Source organism: Ascidiella aspersa, chromosome 4, assembly GCF_963924565.1.
Source record: "Ascidiella aspersa chromosome 4, kaAscAspe10.2, whole genome shotgun sequence".
Classification (NCBI taxonomy): Eukaryota; Metazoa; Chordata; class Ascidiacea; order Phlebobranchia; family Ascidiidae; genus Ascidiella; species Ascidiella aspersa.
In genome coordinates, this window is record NC_139450.1 from 29,115,569 (window position 1) to 29,132,731 (window position 17,163).

The following is a 17,163-nucleotide window of genomic DNA, read 5'->3' on the forward strand; positions in this document are numbered from 1 at the left end:
TTACTTTTCGCTTTGTTGTAAATAAATTGCCTTGCTGAATTTACGCTAAGCGGCGTTTACTGAACTAAACAACGCTGTAAACGTTTTTAAGTATCTGTTACATTGTAGGTAGAGGGAATATAGCTGGCACCTATTAAAACAACCTCCAGTAGCCCCGATTAAAACTTATTTTCCTAACAAGTTTAGCTGGTATTCTGCAACGTAAAAAAAAAAAAGTACTGTCAATTTATAGTTTGTTACGTCATAATAAATCCTTTAGATAAAAAGAGTTCTGATAAAAAATTCAACAAAAACTAATGGTACAATGGTAATTAACTTCTAGTATTAATTGCAAAAATCCTGAAAGTAAAAAAACACACTTTTTTTGTTTCGTTTTAAATATGCTAACCGATAGTTCGTTAAGTAGCTATCTAACTAAATTATAAATTAGCGAGAAATCAACATAGACTACCATTTGGCTTTAAATCAATTTCGAAAACTTTTATTTTAAATGAATCGTCAACAAAGCATAACAATACAAATAAGAGTCGTTGGATATAGCATAGTACAAAATTTGCCAGTTTTACTGAAGTGTTAAACTATATGATCGTGATTGTAGACAAACTGTGTTTGAATTCAACTTTAAGTCCAGGTTTGTTTTTCGATTTCTATATTGCTTTTAATTTACTTGGGTTTTATAGAAGCAAGCGTAGTTTTGCAAAAATGGTACACAGCTCCAAATGGTTCACAGCTTCATAATGGTTTAGAAATATGTTTGCAATCAAAAAATGGTTAGAAACCACTGCTATTTAAAAAAATCATTAAGCAAACGAATGATAGCCAACCAATGCATAAAAAAGACAATTATTTGCAAATTATGTTTTTTGTGTGACGTAATAGAAACTCTTTAGGTTAATTGATGACGATTGCTTTCAATATCTAACATAGTTGCGTTGTATAAAATTGCAAAATGATAAAATGATGTAAAGAAAACCAACGGAATACAAATTCTAGGTATGGGCAATGTTTTGTGATTAAATAATGCCTAAAGCCAATCAGACAGAAAAAAAACGGGGAAAAGAGCTAAAAAAGAAAATTTCCATCGTTGACAGTAAATCTTACGATGGTTTTGCGAGACGAAGCATTTCGAAATCTCGGTAAGTTTTAAATAAAGATAAACAGCGGTGCAGCAGAATGTTAAGAGAAGAAATGCTCCTCAATGATATTGCAAGAATTTAGGGACTTAGCCTACAACAATTAAAAAATAGCTGAATAGCATTTTGATATTATTGACTTGATTTAATCATTTGGCGATTATAATCAAGTAGTTTCAAAATGAATATGTCTTTTTTTTTAATAAAGCAAACAAATAAGGGTAATTTTCCCCTTTACTATCAATAAATCTTTAAAATATGCCTTTATGCCGCTCTGTAGCAACACTTCTAGTTCGAGAGAAAAAGTTGGGGCAAAGTATGTCAGCAGGTCAACCGAAGTAAGTTTGGAAAGTTTGGTTACAGGTTAGTAATAATAAAAACGTTTAAGGAAAGTCGAAATATCGTGTTTTTTGTTAGGATACCAGATAGAATGGCCGTCCGATTCGAAATGTGTTATTAATATGTTCAAACAGAAAAAAAACAAAGGTGTACAATTATAGCATGAAAAGGCAAAGTTTTCCTTATAGAAGCAAATTGTTTTTTACCGTCATTGTATCGGACTAGCAACTATACCACTTGACTTGGGGTATTGGCCTCTATCCGATAGAATGCTAATGTGTAACTACGGCTGCCAGAGAATACTAACAGTTAAAACAGTTAATTTGGCTATGCGTTTATACTGCGATGTTTTGAAGACCTACATCATGGTCGCCTCTAGGGTTACTAAAACCGTATACCAATTGCACGATGTCACGACTAATAAATAGTATCCATCATGAAAGAGCCTTAAGGCAGTTGGGTGCCGACGTTACTGGCAAAAAAATAAGACCACATTCAGCCGCCTAAGGGGGAATCCAATCAACGCAATAACGACTTAGACTTCAAGGGTCTAGTAAAGCTAGATAAATAGTTAAAGTGCGTAAACCGTATATTTTTTTAAAATTGTCAGAAAAGTCATAAATGTGAAACCACCAAATGTTAAAAATTGTACGATACTGGCAGACTGACAGACAAAAAAGTTTTTTGTTTCTTAAATTGTTCTTTTAATTAAATAACAAAAAAAATGATGCTATTTTAATTCCTAACTTGAATTAAATGTATAACTTATGGGTATATCCACCAGCCCAAACTCACCAAATGGCTTTTTTTATCTCGCAGATGCCGTCATATCTGCGTTGGATGAACTTGCGGAAACGAAACCGACAAGACAGCGCAAAAATTCTAAAAAGGTGCCAAAAGAATATTTTTGTAACTTTAATATCACGACAGTTCTATATATAGCAGCTATCTGGCAAGACAAACGGTTTTGCCGGCGACGAACCAATGCTGACAACGCAGTTTGATATAGTGCCTGTTACCTACAGTTATAATGAAATCAGTACATTCATGTGAGATTCGAACTTGCGACTTCATCCAATCGACCTTCTCTGTGTCGTTTTGGCTTTAGTAGTGACCTAATACATGTGAGAGACAACCGCTTCTTTTGTTAAAAAAGTTCATCAAATGTAACTCTACTACTGCCCCCTAAATAGAATTTATTTTATTAGCAGTAAACTTTTAAATGTGCGAAATAAAATTGTGTTGATGTTCATAAACATTACCGACATTATTAGCATTATAAAACTTGGACATAAGGTTACTTCAGAAGTGGCATTTGCCAACAATAAAGTTTGACATATTAGTACTGCTGTAATGACATAAGTGAGACACTTTTTTAAATGACCTAACTTGATTTAAGTCTAGCTTAATAATCCAACCTATTTGTTTTTATAAACTGGATTTTTTTAATTCAATTTTTACACAGAAAACAATTCGCTTGTAATGGTTTTATTTGTTGTATTTGTTTTGTGAAAAAAGCTTTGTTAACAACGAAAAGAAGAATTAAAAAATTGTAGCGGTATAATATGTATTTTTATTTTTACCTGACTTGGACGGGGCCTTGACTTGAGCAAGCAATAACTATAGTACAAGACTTGATTTATCTTTTGTTGAAAATGACTTGACCTGGACTTAAGTCATTTTAAAATACCTGGTTTTGAAAACTGTGCGTCATGAAAACGCCAGAAATCTTTCATACGACTAAAAGTAAACCTTCAGCAGCTAAAAATACTTTTTTAAGCGTTGCTAGAACTTTTGTATAGGCAACACCGCACAGCGTACAGTTCTCGTCCCCTGATACAAACCTCCGCTCTTTTTTCCAGGCGTCGTCCCGTCCGGGCACCTCCACGTCAAGAGAGCAGCGCGAGGTCAAGCCGATAAAAAGCCAAACGTTTGAGCTCACTCCGCAACCCAAGCTGACCCGGAGTCATGTGAAAACCTGCTACTCCACTTCTTCGTTCGACAAGACAGCAGGTACGACTAAAGGGTTGTCTGATAATATCGGATCAGGACCGATACCCCGTGGCGCATGTAGAATCGGTGCACGTCCGATACTCGAATGTGGATCGGTGAGACTTTGATACAAAGTTAATTTTAGCCTTGCAGCAATGATTTTCGGTCTAATTAGGCTTTTTCCTATTAGTGCATTTTTTTAGAGAATGGCATATAATTAAAGGTTTTCAAGAACCAAATCATTTTTTTTCCTTTAATTTTTTTTACCTGGGAAAAAACGGTTTACACATTTAAATTTACTTAATTTGGCGTGTTTGACCATAAAATGACGTCATTTGATATCGGATGTGATCGACAGCATTTTCGGCCTGAAATAGCAAGTATCGCTATCGGAAGAAAATAAGTATCGGCCACGTTCAGGTACGACTGACAAAGTCGGCCGCACATTGACACACTTGTGGTGAAGTTGACACAAATACGGACAATTACATGACCGGGATCAATATTACAAAGTTTAAATGTTTTTTCTAAACATTTCGCAAATCCGGTTTTCGTTATGTTTTTTAGCAATGTTGCCTGCTAAGAAGGCCAGTGTATGCATACAATTATTTTGAAATGGTTGCCGATAAGAGTCTGTATGGGCAAAGTTCAAAACCCTGGTACATGTTTTAAACCTAAAAAAAAAACAGAAAACCTTTCTGGCATTTAGTTACACAAAGCATCGTTGTGAAACTTATGCAACAGCTTTTAGCCAATTTACGGCTGATCTGAAACCAACTGTAGGCCTATGACTATTTAAACGCCCGTTTTTTTTTGCGCAGCGGAGTTTCTGTCTGACGAAAAATACCTGGAGGCCGTGTCCCGGCGTCCGTCACGCATAGACAGCCAAAGCAACTCCAAACCAACATTGGCGTGGCAAAAAAATGATAAAACTGTCAAGATTTTTGATAAGAGCAAAGCAGCAGCCATCAAGAGAACGGGCTCGCTGAGCGAACAGCGCCGCCCGGCGGTGATCAAGCCGAAGCTGCTGCGCCGCACGACGTCGCTAAAGGGTGGCATCGTAGTGAAGGGAAATCAAATAAAGTAAGGCGGATTGGCAAATTACTAGATAGCAACAGATGTTATCGCAACCGAGGGCACTATAAGCACCTGTTTTAAAGTAAAACAACTATTTTAAACTTTAAAAAAAACTTAAAAATAGTGGTTTCCACCCTTTTTGTCCTGTGCACCCTTTAAGGCGATATTCACATCTAATTCCACCCTACAGATTCGGTTTGCTAAAATATAGTTTACATTAATATTGTAATGTAATTCTTAGAACAAAAATTAAATTCTCGATTATCAGCTCTATAACCTCTAATATTCCTCTTTGTGCCTCTTTGTACTATATATCATAAACTTCGCTTAAAACTATTTTATTCAAAATATAAGATTCAATGCTTTTACCAGTGATTGTAGATTTCTGCATTGCTGCTTTATATCACTTATACGAGAACTTTCTTTTTCTCAGCTCATATGTGGAAAATGTAAAAATAACACTTATAGCACAGACAACCAGTAAGAGATTAATACTGTGACACAAATTTCCCCCCGCAAATGACAAAATTCCCCCCTGGCTGGGAACCCTGGTCTAAAGCGTGATACTTAAAAGCGTGCTATGTTTTCTCTCAAATACAAGTAGTTAAAGGTCGCACTTTTTTTAGAAAAGAACAAAAGTCAGTACAGATCAGATCACCCGAACGAAGCGAGTCGATCGCGCAACTGGAAGAAATAATGTTTTTGGTGAGATTTAGCAGCGGCCTTTAGCAGCGGCCTATGCAGGGATTTTGTTGTGGGGTAGCATAAAAATGTTTAGGAAATGTCATTACAACGGTGTACGTCATAACCTGACGTCGTAAAACTGTCCACCTTAAGAAACATCAAACGCTAAGAAATGCATTTAGTGAGTTGACACAGTTTTCATTTTATACTGCCATTCTACATCAAAAGGATTGATATAAAATAAAATCGCAAAAAAAACAAAACGCTTTCCTCGACCCGCTGCTGATGATTAGAACAAGTTCTTTGAGATTTTGTACACACATTAGAAGCCAATGTTGTAATGAAGTCTTTTGGTAAAAATGAATTGACTTGACTTAAGTCTTTCCGACTAATTACTTGGCTTAACTCAAGTCTTTTTGACAAATGTGTTTTCAAATGTGTTTTCCATAGGCATTTTTGTTATGAAATTGATCTATTTGTCCTAAATCTTGGACATAAAATAAATTGCCTGCTAACCAATAACCATAATTACATTTTAGCCTGCTGAAGAAGAATTAGCCCAAAAGCTGCGCAGTACGCCATCTAGGGAGCAAATCGAGGAACACATCACCCCCGGTAACCGGGCACCGCCCCTCGTAAGTCAAGTTAAAAGCAAATAAAACAACAACAATTAGTTTTAAATTTTAACGTATGAATGAGTTGGATTTAAACAAAATACATGTAATGTTTTTTAGTACATAAATGTCACTTTTTATAGGATTAAGCGTTTGATTCCCTGCTGGATTTCTCAGTGACTTCCTGGTGAATTACCGGTGGGGTACATATGTCCCCAAGCGTCTGGCGCCTATATGAGGCTGCTTCTTCTTTAAATACAAAGTTCTACTAAAATTTGAATTGTTTTCCGTGTAAAGCAAGGTATATTATTTTAATGTAATAGAAAATGTGATTAAACATGGAGGAGGGGCGCCAAATCTATAGTTTGTCCCCGGGCGCAAAATACTCTGGCTACGCCTTTGTCGGTAAGTTACATATTTTGGCACTTTTCCAATAATTTGATACAATTTTCCAAGAATGCCATTGCGGCAAACTTCGATCAACTAACGAATGCCGAACAAGAGGCCGCATCGCCGGTTCGAACTGCAAGCGAGATAAACGCTCAGGTACAAATGAGTTTTTTTTTAGAAAACACTACATACGCGCCTGAAAATGAACATTTTACACACTAGGGCGACCGATTTTTATTTTTTTGATTTGTGTAAACCTTACACTAAATATGCTGTTATGTCGAACTACTTCGGTTGTACGAGCAAAGCCTTTTTAAAATCAGTCGTGCAATTAGGCCAAATTGACTGTGAATATTTTATATCCCCTCTAGTTTCCATACTTTGTTTCAGGGGTTACTGTTTTTTCAAAGAAGATTGGTAAGATTTAAAAAGGTCAAAGACAGTGATAGAACTGATTATCGCAGTCATTTTGCTCATCAAAGTTGTCTTTGTGCAATATAAAGCAAGATTTGGGGGCAGAAATCAGGATTGTTTAGGTACATCTTTCAACTAAACTTTCGTTAGCAGAAAGGCGGATGGGAACCACTGCACTAAGCGACAAAGAACTAATAACGTAAAAAACGGTCGGAAAGTAAAAGAGTCGCTTTTTAAGTCGCCACTAGGTTATCAACTCTTTCACAAGGGCGGGTTGCACTATTGAAAAAGTGTCCAAACCACATGTTTTTTAGCCACGCAACTGCGAGAAATCGCTGACAACTGCCATAGTTTCCAAGGGGTAGTTTTGCGTGTTTAATCAACTTTTCGAAATTTATAATAGATTTTACACGAAAACTTTTCAATCTGGCCTAGAAAAAGCCTTGGTGCAGGTGACCTATGTTGAAAAGTTTAGCTTGCGTTTCCAAGTAGCTACAGTCGAAGCCTTGCATTATAAGAAAATCTCTGTGAAATTCATTTAGGTGGGCAAACTTATTTACAAGTAGCGACTTACAACTCATTTCCACAGCTCAAGGGCCAGTCGAAGTTCATGCCTTCCCTCAGCGAATCCCAGCTGGCCGCTTTCCGTCGTCTCTTCTCGCGTTTCGATCAAACCCACAGCGGCGGCATCAGTCCGGCCGAGCTCTACAAGGCTGTCGTGGTGGGTATATGAGCTTGGGCCAGTGTTTATATGTCAATATATTTTTTTTGCTCATCAATGGTCAGGTGAAATTAAATTGTTTTGTGTGCAAAACTTGCCATAGTAGCTCAACTTTATAATAAAAAGTTGAATGAAAACATTTAATTTAAACCTAAGTTATTTGACCCAATGACTTAGTCTATTTTATTTATTTGAAAACAGTGACTTAGGTGCACAACCCTGGATAGGAAGGGGACACACAATAAGACCTAAAAGCAACAATACCTAAAGCAGAAAAATCTACAAAACTATATAGTATTAAGACCTACGACATAATACAGCCAAATACGCACTAATATCCAGTACAGCATAAGATCAAAATCGTCTGAATAAGACCTAAATCTGTCGGAGTAAGGCCTAAATTAATCGGAATAAGGCCTAAATTTATCGGAATTAGTTCTAAATTCATCGGAACAAGGCCTAAATTTATAGAAATTAGTCCTAAATTCATCGGAATAAGGCCTAAATTAATTGGAATAAGGCTAAATTCATTGGAAGGAGGCCTAAATATAATGACACCCGAACCGCTGGGTAGAGGGTATGGTCGATCGGGGGCCATCGGCTGTTATGGTGACAAGGTTTGGACGCCTTAGTCTGACCGGTGCCGTCAAGGCGCCGCTGTTTCGGCACCATATTTATGGTCCTGTTTTGGGGTTATTGGTGGGTAATGGGGTTAGTTAGAAAATGGGTTAGTGTTGAAATTATTAGGAGTGTTAAGTGTTGTACTTGAGGGTGGGGTTTGGGGTTAGTTAAAGTGTTGTTTAGGACTAATTCTGACCTTTTAGGTCTTATTCTTATTCCGACGGATTTAGGGCTTATTCTGATTTAGACGGTACTAATTCCATTAGGTATTAGTCCTATTTGGGCCTTATTCGAAATGTGTTTTATTCTGACGTTTGTGTTGTTCTTATGTCGGTCTTATGGCTGGAGTCCGATAGGAATACTTCTGTGAAGCTGTACATGTTTGTTTCATTCCACAGGAAATGCTACCGGGAAGGGAAGTGACGTTGGAAGAAGTGACGTCACTGCTCAAGGAGTTTGATATAAAGGAGACGGGCGAAATCGAGTTTGACGAGTTCCTCTTTGCCATGATTCACCCTAAAAACTACTTGAAACTTATGAATGGCGAGTCATTTCAATTAAATTTACTTAAAATTTTTAATATTTTGCATTACATCTTTCTTTTTTCTGAATGGGTTTAAATTGTACTCGATAACTAATCTCTGTTTATCTGTGTGCCCAGATGACGACAGGGAACAACTTGGTAAGGAAATCAAGATTTGGGAGAAAATGATTAACCGCAAGATGTCGCAACCGAGCCGAGAGCAATCCAAGAAAGTGGACGAGGTTGACAGGTAAAAAAAAAGAGGTTGACAGGTATTATTCAGATCGAATAACATTTTTAACACATTAAAACAAGATAAATTAGTCGTTTACTTTTGGTTATTGCAGTGTTATCATAGTGTCTCCAAGCTAATTATTTGAAACACTGTAATTCCTAAAGTCGAAATCTTAACTTTTTCAAAGCGTTCTTTAAAAAAAATTACATAAAAGGCAAGAATTTTAGAAGAATATAACTTATTTTTCGTATAAATATGTCCAAGTCAAATCTTTTTCAATAAATCACAAGTCGAGTCCAGTCAAGTCATATTTATAGCAAATCAACTTCAAGTCAAGTCCTTGTCATAAAAAGTAAACGATAAACAACTAAAATGGGTAAATCAAGCACGATAACGAGCAAAAACTCAACTAGAAAATCACAAAACAACCCAACGTATAACAAGGAAATTGTTTTATGCAGAAAATTAAGTTAAATATCCGAATTTTAGAAAAACAATGCTTAATCTTAGTACCTTATTTTAACCAAAGCCGTCATAAACCTCGCGGAATTTTACCTTGTTAAATTAAGACCATTCGTTTTTATTAAAAAACAAAAGTTCAAGAAAACCACTTCGTTTCAGCGGCAACGGGCGAAACATCTTCTTCACGATCCTTAAAACCGCGACGAAGAAAGAGTCGATGAAGGAAATACGTCACTTCTACGTCAACCGAATAAAGAAGCTCAACGATCACGTGATACACGACTGGTCGGCAGGTTTGGCCGGCTGCAGTTTTACTTGAAAATATACCGAACACAGCATGTTCCCGATACTAAGTGACAGGGTGGCGGGTCGGACTCGGGAATCTGGACTCGACGGAGTCGAGTTGTTTCGTTGGAGTCGCACTCGGACTCGGCACTCGGGACTCGAGTAAGACCACGTAAAACTACCCTATAGTCCCCAGTCCGACATGCGCAGTGCGAGATTCTCAAACTTTTAATGCCGCCCACTGCAAATTGTTAAGGAGGAATAGCATTGTCCACCTTAATTTAGTTACGTGAATGGGTGAAACAAAGGCTGTAGAGTCGCAGCGGTATTCGAAACTTTACGAAATCGCACATTTGGCAGGAGTCGAACTCGGGACTCGGGAGTCGGATTAATTTTACCCGATTTCTCAGTCCTGCTAAGTGGTAGTATCCACGGTACCATCCGATTTGGTGGCAAAATTATGTTGCGCATTTTATAGTAATGGTTTGCAATCTAGTGTAGCGTTTTGAACCAAATTCTTTAGAGTTTAGACCAGTGTTTCTCAACCGGGGTGCCATTTCTAATGCCCAAGGGTGCCGAGATATATTTAAGAATATTTGAGAATCTAATATTTGCTCAACTTTAACTCTTTGCAAAGGATTAGAGTGCAATAAATCCGATTAAAACTTCATACTTTGTGCAGTGTTGATGTGTGTTGTTCCAGTTCCGTTTATTGTAACATTCTAGTGTTTTACCTACGGAAAAATCTTGTAGGGGTGCCCCAATTTATTTACTATTTCTGAGGGGTGCCGCAAGCCATAAAAGGTTGAGAACCACTGGTTTAGAGTTTAGACCATTAAAATGTGCATTGTGCAAAAACTCGGATCGCGAATCCCTGTAAGGGCCTCAATCGACGCTTTCGACATCTCCGCCATATTCAGCCGCTAAATCGGCGGCGCCTAAACGTACACAATCCTTATTTACCACGTTGCACTTCCTGCAGGCCAGCGCTGCATCGGGCTCTCCTATCACGAGATGACGAAGCGATACGAGCACATCAGTCGTGAGCTTACAGACGAGAAGTCGCCCTTTGCCAAGCGCCAGGAATACAAGGACTCGCCTTACGCCCAGCCGCTGCGCTGGGGCTTCGACGAGGAAAAGGTTCGCACTTTAGGGATGGCCGATAGCATATGGGGACCGATACATGATGTCATGTGTTGGTATAGACACTGGGGCGATACTATCGTGGTATCGGTGCTATTTCGAAACCAAATGACGACATTCTTATAGCCAAACAGGTAAAATATAAAATTGGAATGTTAGGAGTTGGTTTTGCACGTTTATGGTCACGATTTGTTTAAGCGTTAAAACCTTCAGTTAACACCATTTCCTAACCTACTATTTTAATAAACTTACAAGATGAACCGCCATTTTAGTTTTCAAATCGTAGTTAAAATGCCTATATTAATTTGGTATCTGGTCGACACCAATAACACCTTTATAGTATCGGACAAATACGAAACTAACACTTAGCATTGGGTGTCGGCTTACTGGCAACTTAGCCGTAGTCGACCTGGGTAACTCATATTGCGCACTGTTTACAGTAAAACATACTATTAAAAGTAAAATATAAACAAAAGAGGCACATAAATTAGACGTAAAACCAGCCGCGTGTTGGTTACATCGCCCTAAAGAATCTGGAGAGGAATGAAATAAAATTGTTTATGGGCATACAAAGGCAACAAACGGAACCTAAAAGAGAAATACGATTTATTTACAAGATATAGCGTTTTTTTTTCAATGCTATTAAATACACCGAAGTAAGAACAAAAATACCTGCCTTATAAAAAAAACATAGCTATCTCATGAAACAACTTGTTTTAACGCCGTTACTTACTTTTTTAGGAATTTTCCAGTGGAAAGCGACACAGTAGGTCCGTAAGCAGAAAATCGATCGGTAAGTTTTGTAAGTATTACACGCAGAAGAGCAAACTTTACAAAAACTTAATTTTAACGCTGAAACTTGTTGTTTTTTATTAAAAAGTAGAACTCAATTCTCAATCTTTTCTGTCGTAAGAAATGATCCAAGAAGTATTCACGTTACTAATCACGTTACAAAGACATCATTTTTTAAACGAGAATGATTCTTTAACATTTTATTGTCATACCAAAGTTTTAAAGTACATTACAATTATATTAAATATTTTTAGCGATTTGTAACATGGCTTGCGTTCTACAAATTTACTGGCTAGAATTAAAGCTCTACTAAAGGTTTTAATATTTGCAATTTATTATGATATATGTTTTCTTTTGGGTTTTGACAGCTCGTGTAAAATCTGCTGGTCGTCAGCGCTCTGTCGCCCCCAGCGACGAGAAGGGCACAAAACCGCAAGGTGGCGTGGAGAGATTGTACAACCAAACGCCGGAAACAACAGAAATCCAATTTGCGGTATGGTTAGAGTGAAATGTTCTTTGTGCATAAAATTGGCAATTTCTACCATGTTTCCATTTCCCTGTAAGAGAAAGGGCAAAGTTCAACTACTGTCAGAAGGGTACTCTATTAAACGATGTATAAATATTGTGTTGGCTACTTAGACTGTGAAAAAAACAGCACAATCAGGCCGTATACTACAAACTTACCTGTTAACCACACAAAATTACTGCTAATAGGTTGCAAACCATACACTGCTGACCTGTTATTTTATTCCGTGGCAAATATTGCATAAGTGTATAGGTAGAAGGTGTTTGCATCTACATGTAAATTGGCCAATTGATTTTCGTCATCCAAAAATTTATTTCCCCTATATATATGTATTTAAGTGAAGCTATTTTCGGAAAACAAACGCCAATTGCTGGACCAGACTGCAGGATAAGTGAGTTATTAGATAAACTCGTAAAATACTCCTAAACTAAGAGAAAACGTCCTAAACTTTTGACGTTTGTTTCCCGCTAGCAGTTATTTTTCGGAGATATTTAAGGTCATCGATAATGATATGCAAAGCCAAAAAGGTCGAGTAGATCAACACCATCTTGATTATTAAGACGTTTCGATACGAGCTTGTATCATCTTCAGTTAATCTGACTCAGAAGTATTTTTCTATTGACATTATTAGGCCACATTTTACGCGAATGTCTCACTTTAAACTTGGCGCGAGCGGCCGAGACCCGAAACCCGAAAAGCAACCATCTTTTGTGACGTCACAAACAGGACGAGCAGGAGGACTTGCGTAGGATGCGGTTCGCTCAGAGACGAGCAGGAACAAAAAGGGTGACGGCAAGTAGAAAGGTCCACGAGGAGCTGCAGAGGACTTACTCGACTCCGGCCAAGAAGGTCGACAAGGTTGTCACAGTTGCCAGGAGAGGTGGGTAAACGTTTTTAGAAGGGTATCTCTTTTTAAGGGGTTGATAGTTTTCGAGGAGGTTTTTTATAGGGGGGAGTAGTTTTTTTTTTAAGTTGGACAACATTCTAGGAGTTTGACGTTTTACAGAGAAATGGTTAATTTTAAAGGATAGACAATTTTTTTTAAGGAAGGACCATTCTTTTTAAAGTGGTCAATTTTTTTTAAAGTAGGTCAATTTTATTTAAAAGTGAGCTTCTTTGCCACAAGGGTAAATTTTCTAACAGCTAATTGTACTTAGCTTAATAATGAGTGTTATAGTCAAAATAGGCTAGCAAACCAAATCATCTTTATGAAGACTATCAACATCAGGTAGTGCGACTAAAATATATGCAAATCTCACTTATAAAATGTGGAACATCAACAGCGCTTTACCTGTTCGACAACTAACGGTGCAAATTTATGCTCCAAGTCTAAACGATTAGGAATTAAAAATGACAAGAATTGTGTTCCACCTTTTCTAAGTAAGGCTTAAATGTATTTCAGTCACATTATAGCTGATAATAATGATACAAGTGCGTATCGAAACGTCTTCATCAAGATTATGCGGATTTACCCGACCTTTTTGGCTTTTTTTGACATACATTATTATTATCAAGCTACATTGCAGATTCGTTCATAGTGTGCCTATATTTATACTCAGATTTTTAAAAAAGTTTGTCATCCCGTGTCTCAACCTAAATTTGGATATAGTCGCCTCACCGCCAACGGTAGCCAAGCTATAGGCAAACAGCATCAGATTTTTATTAGGTTGTTTTCAAAGGATAATAAATTTACTCGAATTTGGAATTAAAGTGTTTTTACCTACCTATAGTTAAATTTACAACTTTCCGTATTGCTTGGAAATTTTACTGAACTTGAATCGATTTTTAAGCCGCTTCGGCCAAGAAAAGGAACGCTCCCCTGCGTCGACCCCGGATATCCGAGTTCGTTGTGACCCCCAAGGTGGTTCCCCTGCCAAAGTACCCTCTGCAACTTTATCCCCAGACTTTCGACTACGACGACCTGCCAGAAATAAGGCAGAAGGTAAAACATAAGTAGTAAATACCGGCTTAATATATGCTGTGTCGTAATGAAAAGGCTCTGCACTTCGCCAGTTCATAGCACAAAACAGGGCTGCACAAAGTCGGTTAAAAAAAACGAAATTCAACTCTACCAAAAATGAGCCCGAGTCCCGAGTCCGACCCCGACTAAATGTGCGTTTCGTCGAGTCCCGAGTCTGACTTCGACTCTCTGGCCCGCATTTTTTCAGCAATCTACTCACAGAGGTGTATTATGGTCCATCCACCGACAATCCATGGTTGGAAAATATTCCATTATATTTCACCTTTACAATTTACAGTTTGTAACCTTATCAGTTTTGCAATTTTGTACTGCCCAAGCGCACGTTGGACTCGATTCGTCATACATGGTGTTTCGCGATTCCGACACCAGCAAAGCAACTCCGTCCAGTCTCTAGTCCGGTTATGATTTCGCAGCAGAGACAAAAAAATATAATATTGGCAGTATTACCCATTACCTTGAAATTTTAAATATATGCTAATTTACGGCTGAAAAAGCTAACTTGTGTTTACCCTGGCTCTTTAAAAGTAAAATCCTGTTAATAACAGTGTTATGCTGGTTACTTGCTTAGGCAGCAGTTATATTGGAAGATTATTACTGCGACTTGAAGAAAGTGGCGGCGACGAATTCAAGAGCGATTTACAAACAGCTTCAGGTAAGCGTTTGGTGGCGCTGTTGAGTCAAATGTAAAATAAACTGTTGTCGCTGAATAAAGTGGTTGGCACCTTTGTCGTTTACGTCTCTCACGCAATAGTTTCGTTTACGGATAAATTGTAATTTCATGACAAAACAGTTGGTACCTTTTTCGCTAAACCTCTTTAGCGTATTTACAACATTCAGTTCTGCTGGAAACTTATTACATGAAACCCCTGAATCGTGGTGACGAAGCACCTCACATTAATACGAATGTACAACACCGGTTATTGACCCGAATATTTTAGTAACCCTATGCAGCTTATCTTGACGATCGAGTGTTACTTTGCAATACAAACGCATTTCAAAGAAGCGCATTGAAATTGAAGTTCGCCGCTTGCCCAATAACATTTGATAGACTCTTGATTGTAATTAGACGAAGGCAGGAAGGATTGCTTTCCGCATACCCACTACCCAGTCGTATAATAGACGTTATCCGTGGTTGTTTTCATAATTCACTACCCATGTGTAAAGAGGGTATGACCAAAAAAAAAAAATGTAAATGTTTTGGAAACCATTTCAGTTCCCGCGGTGCAAAATATTAGTAAAAACATGACGTAACGGCATATTTAGCAGTTACCGCGTTAAAATTTTACAAAAAAAGTCGTGACATGTGTAAAAATCACGTATTTGGAACAAATAAATCTTTTGTAATGAATATTAAACTAACACATACAGTTTTCGTAACCATTTTTTAAAGGTGGAACAAATGCGCTCGGTGAGCAGAAAGCATTTCAAGAATTCCTACCTGGCTTATTCCGGCGATTACGAACCCTTCGTCGTGTCGCCATGGATACCCTTCCCCACCCCGTCGCCATGGATACCGTACCCCCCGTTGGGCAAAAGCCAACCCAAGCAGACGTGGACGTGATGACGTCACTGGCCGTTTTACGTGTCATTTTTAATAAATGGATTTTTAGTCTGCGGCGATTTGGCATGGAAGTGACATTATTGGGCAGATTTGTATGGCGTTTTAAAGGAGTAATATATTTTACAATATACTGTGAAAGAAACAAATCTGCAAAAGAGCAGCGCACAACGCAACTTTTGCCCACACGGGTGACACGAAGCTTCGCTGCCATTTTGGCCGTTCGTTGTGACGTATGGCTCTCAAACAGGTGAAACACGATACGTCGCCGTAAAACGAGGTGAAACACGAAACGGCCAATGTATTGCCGTCAATCTTGCGAAACCACTAAACTCAGTGAAGACAGCAGTGAGCCCCAGCAGTGAGCCAGGGTCGGAAAGTTTCCCCCGCGCAGTAGCACTTTCAGCCGCGGTCACAGCCGCGCATTTTATAGAAAATGTGTTCAGCCGCGCAAATCTGACTCGAGCAAACGCGCAAAACTACAGCCGCGCAAACTTCTGTATGAAACTAAACAAGCACAAAAAAATTGCCAGGCCGCATACTGAAGTTGCATAACATTTTTTAACGCTAGTTTATAAGAGGTATATAATATAATGCATCATATAGAATCTCCTGCGAAACGCTGAAAACGCACAGTTCGGCGTTTTGATCACGCATCAGTGGACAACGGTCATGTGTATAGTGACGTCAAATTAAGCAATATCGAGTAATATTGCATATTAAATGCTACAATATCAAACTTTTTAAATATTTAGCTGCGCCCGCACACCAACCAAAAATTTCGCAAAAGTATTCTATGAGTTTAATATAATTTTCGCAATTTACAACTTTCGGTAGCCTGATGGTTTATTTTCAGCCGCGCAAGTTCAAGTCGAAATTTTATTTTCAGCCGCGCATTTTTTCAGCTGCAAAACATCTCCCCCGCGCAATATCCAAAGTTTCCAATCTGGGCAGTGGGCACACAAAGAGCCTGATAAAAAAGGTGTCCGGGGTCTCAATATTTACTTAAACCATATATTTACTATTTGTCTTAAACCTAGCAATCTCTTAATTGTATCAGTATACGTTACACGAAACCAAGTACAATTTTTTTGTTAAATGTATTTGACTTTGTATTATGTTTTAGACTGGTTTTAGGATTTTTGCAAAGTAAATGCATTTACTTGATTTCCTCATTTGAAACTGCTTGATTTCCTCATTTAAAAATATATTAATACAATCGTGAGTAGGCCTATAACTAACCTGCTCAAATTATAATTCTTACCAACCTAAACTAGACAAACGACAGAACTTATCGTGCCCTCCGAAACTGTAGGCTAACGTTGCGTGGGCTTATTAGATTTTCTTCATACAAAGGTTTTGCCCTTGGTGCGAATTTACTATGTCTTAAAATATGGTAATTCTATCGTAACACTTATTCATCTTAAAAATTTTACAAAATACATACACATATGATATTTAGGCATCGTTGGAACTTTTACGTGGTTTATTGCTTGAGCTGTTTGGCCAATGGCTCCGACACTTGTTGGCCAAAATTATTCTATTACATTTACATGCCATAATACAGGGGTGGGCAACCAATCGGAGATCAAGATCCGCATTTGTAACTTGGTTAACCGCTAAGAGCCACACCATACATACGGTCGAAATGAATGGCCTATCAGTCTATCACT

At 38.0% G+C, this 17,163-nt stretch overlaps 1 protein-coding gene across 1 annotated transcript; it reads left to right on the forward strand.

Moving 5' to 3' along the window:
- Positions 1-1,399: 1,399 nt before the first annotated feature.
- LOC146157357 (uncharacterized) lies at positions 1,400-15,493 on the forward strand. The gene is made up of 19 exons (XM_083388184.1): positions 1,400-1,496; positions 2,292-2,362; positions 3,335-3,485; positions 4,286-4,547; positions 5,168-5,246; positions 5,765-5,860; positions 6,296-6,385; positions 7,233-7,364; positions 8,384-8,528; positions 8,647-8,741; positions 9,034-9,047; positions 9,341-9,498; positions 10,473-10,630; positions 11,375-11,426; positions 11,794-11,918; positions 12,678-12,831; positions 13,742-13,893; positions 14,501-14,584; positions 15,323-15,493. Exons 1-19 carry the CDS (start codon positions 1,400-1,402, stop codon positions 15,491-15,493), a joined length of 2,286 nt encoding a protein of 761 aa, XP_083244310.1.
- Positions 15,494-17,163: the final 1,670 nt, after the last annotated feature.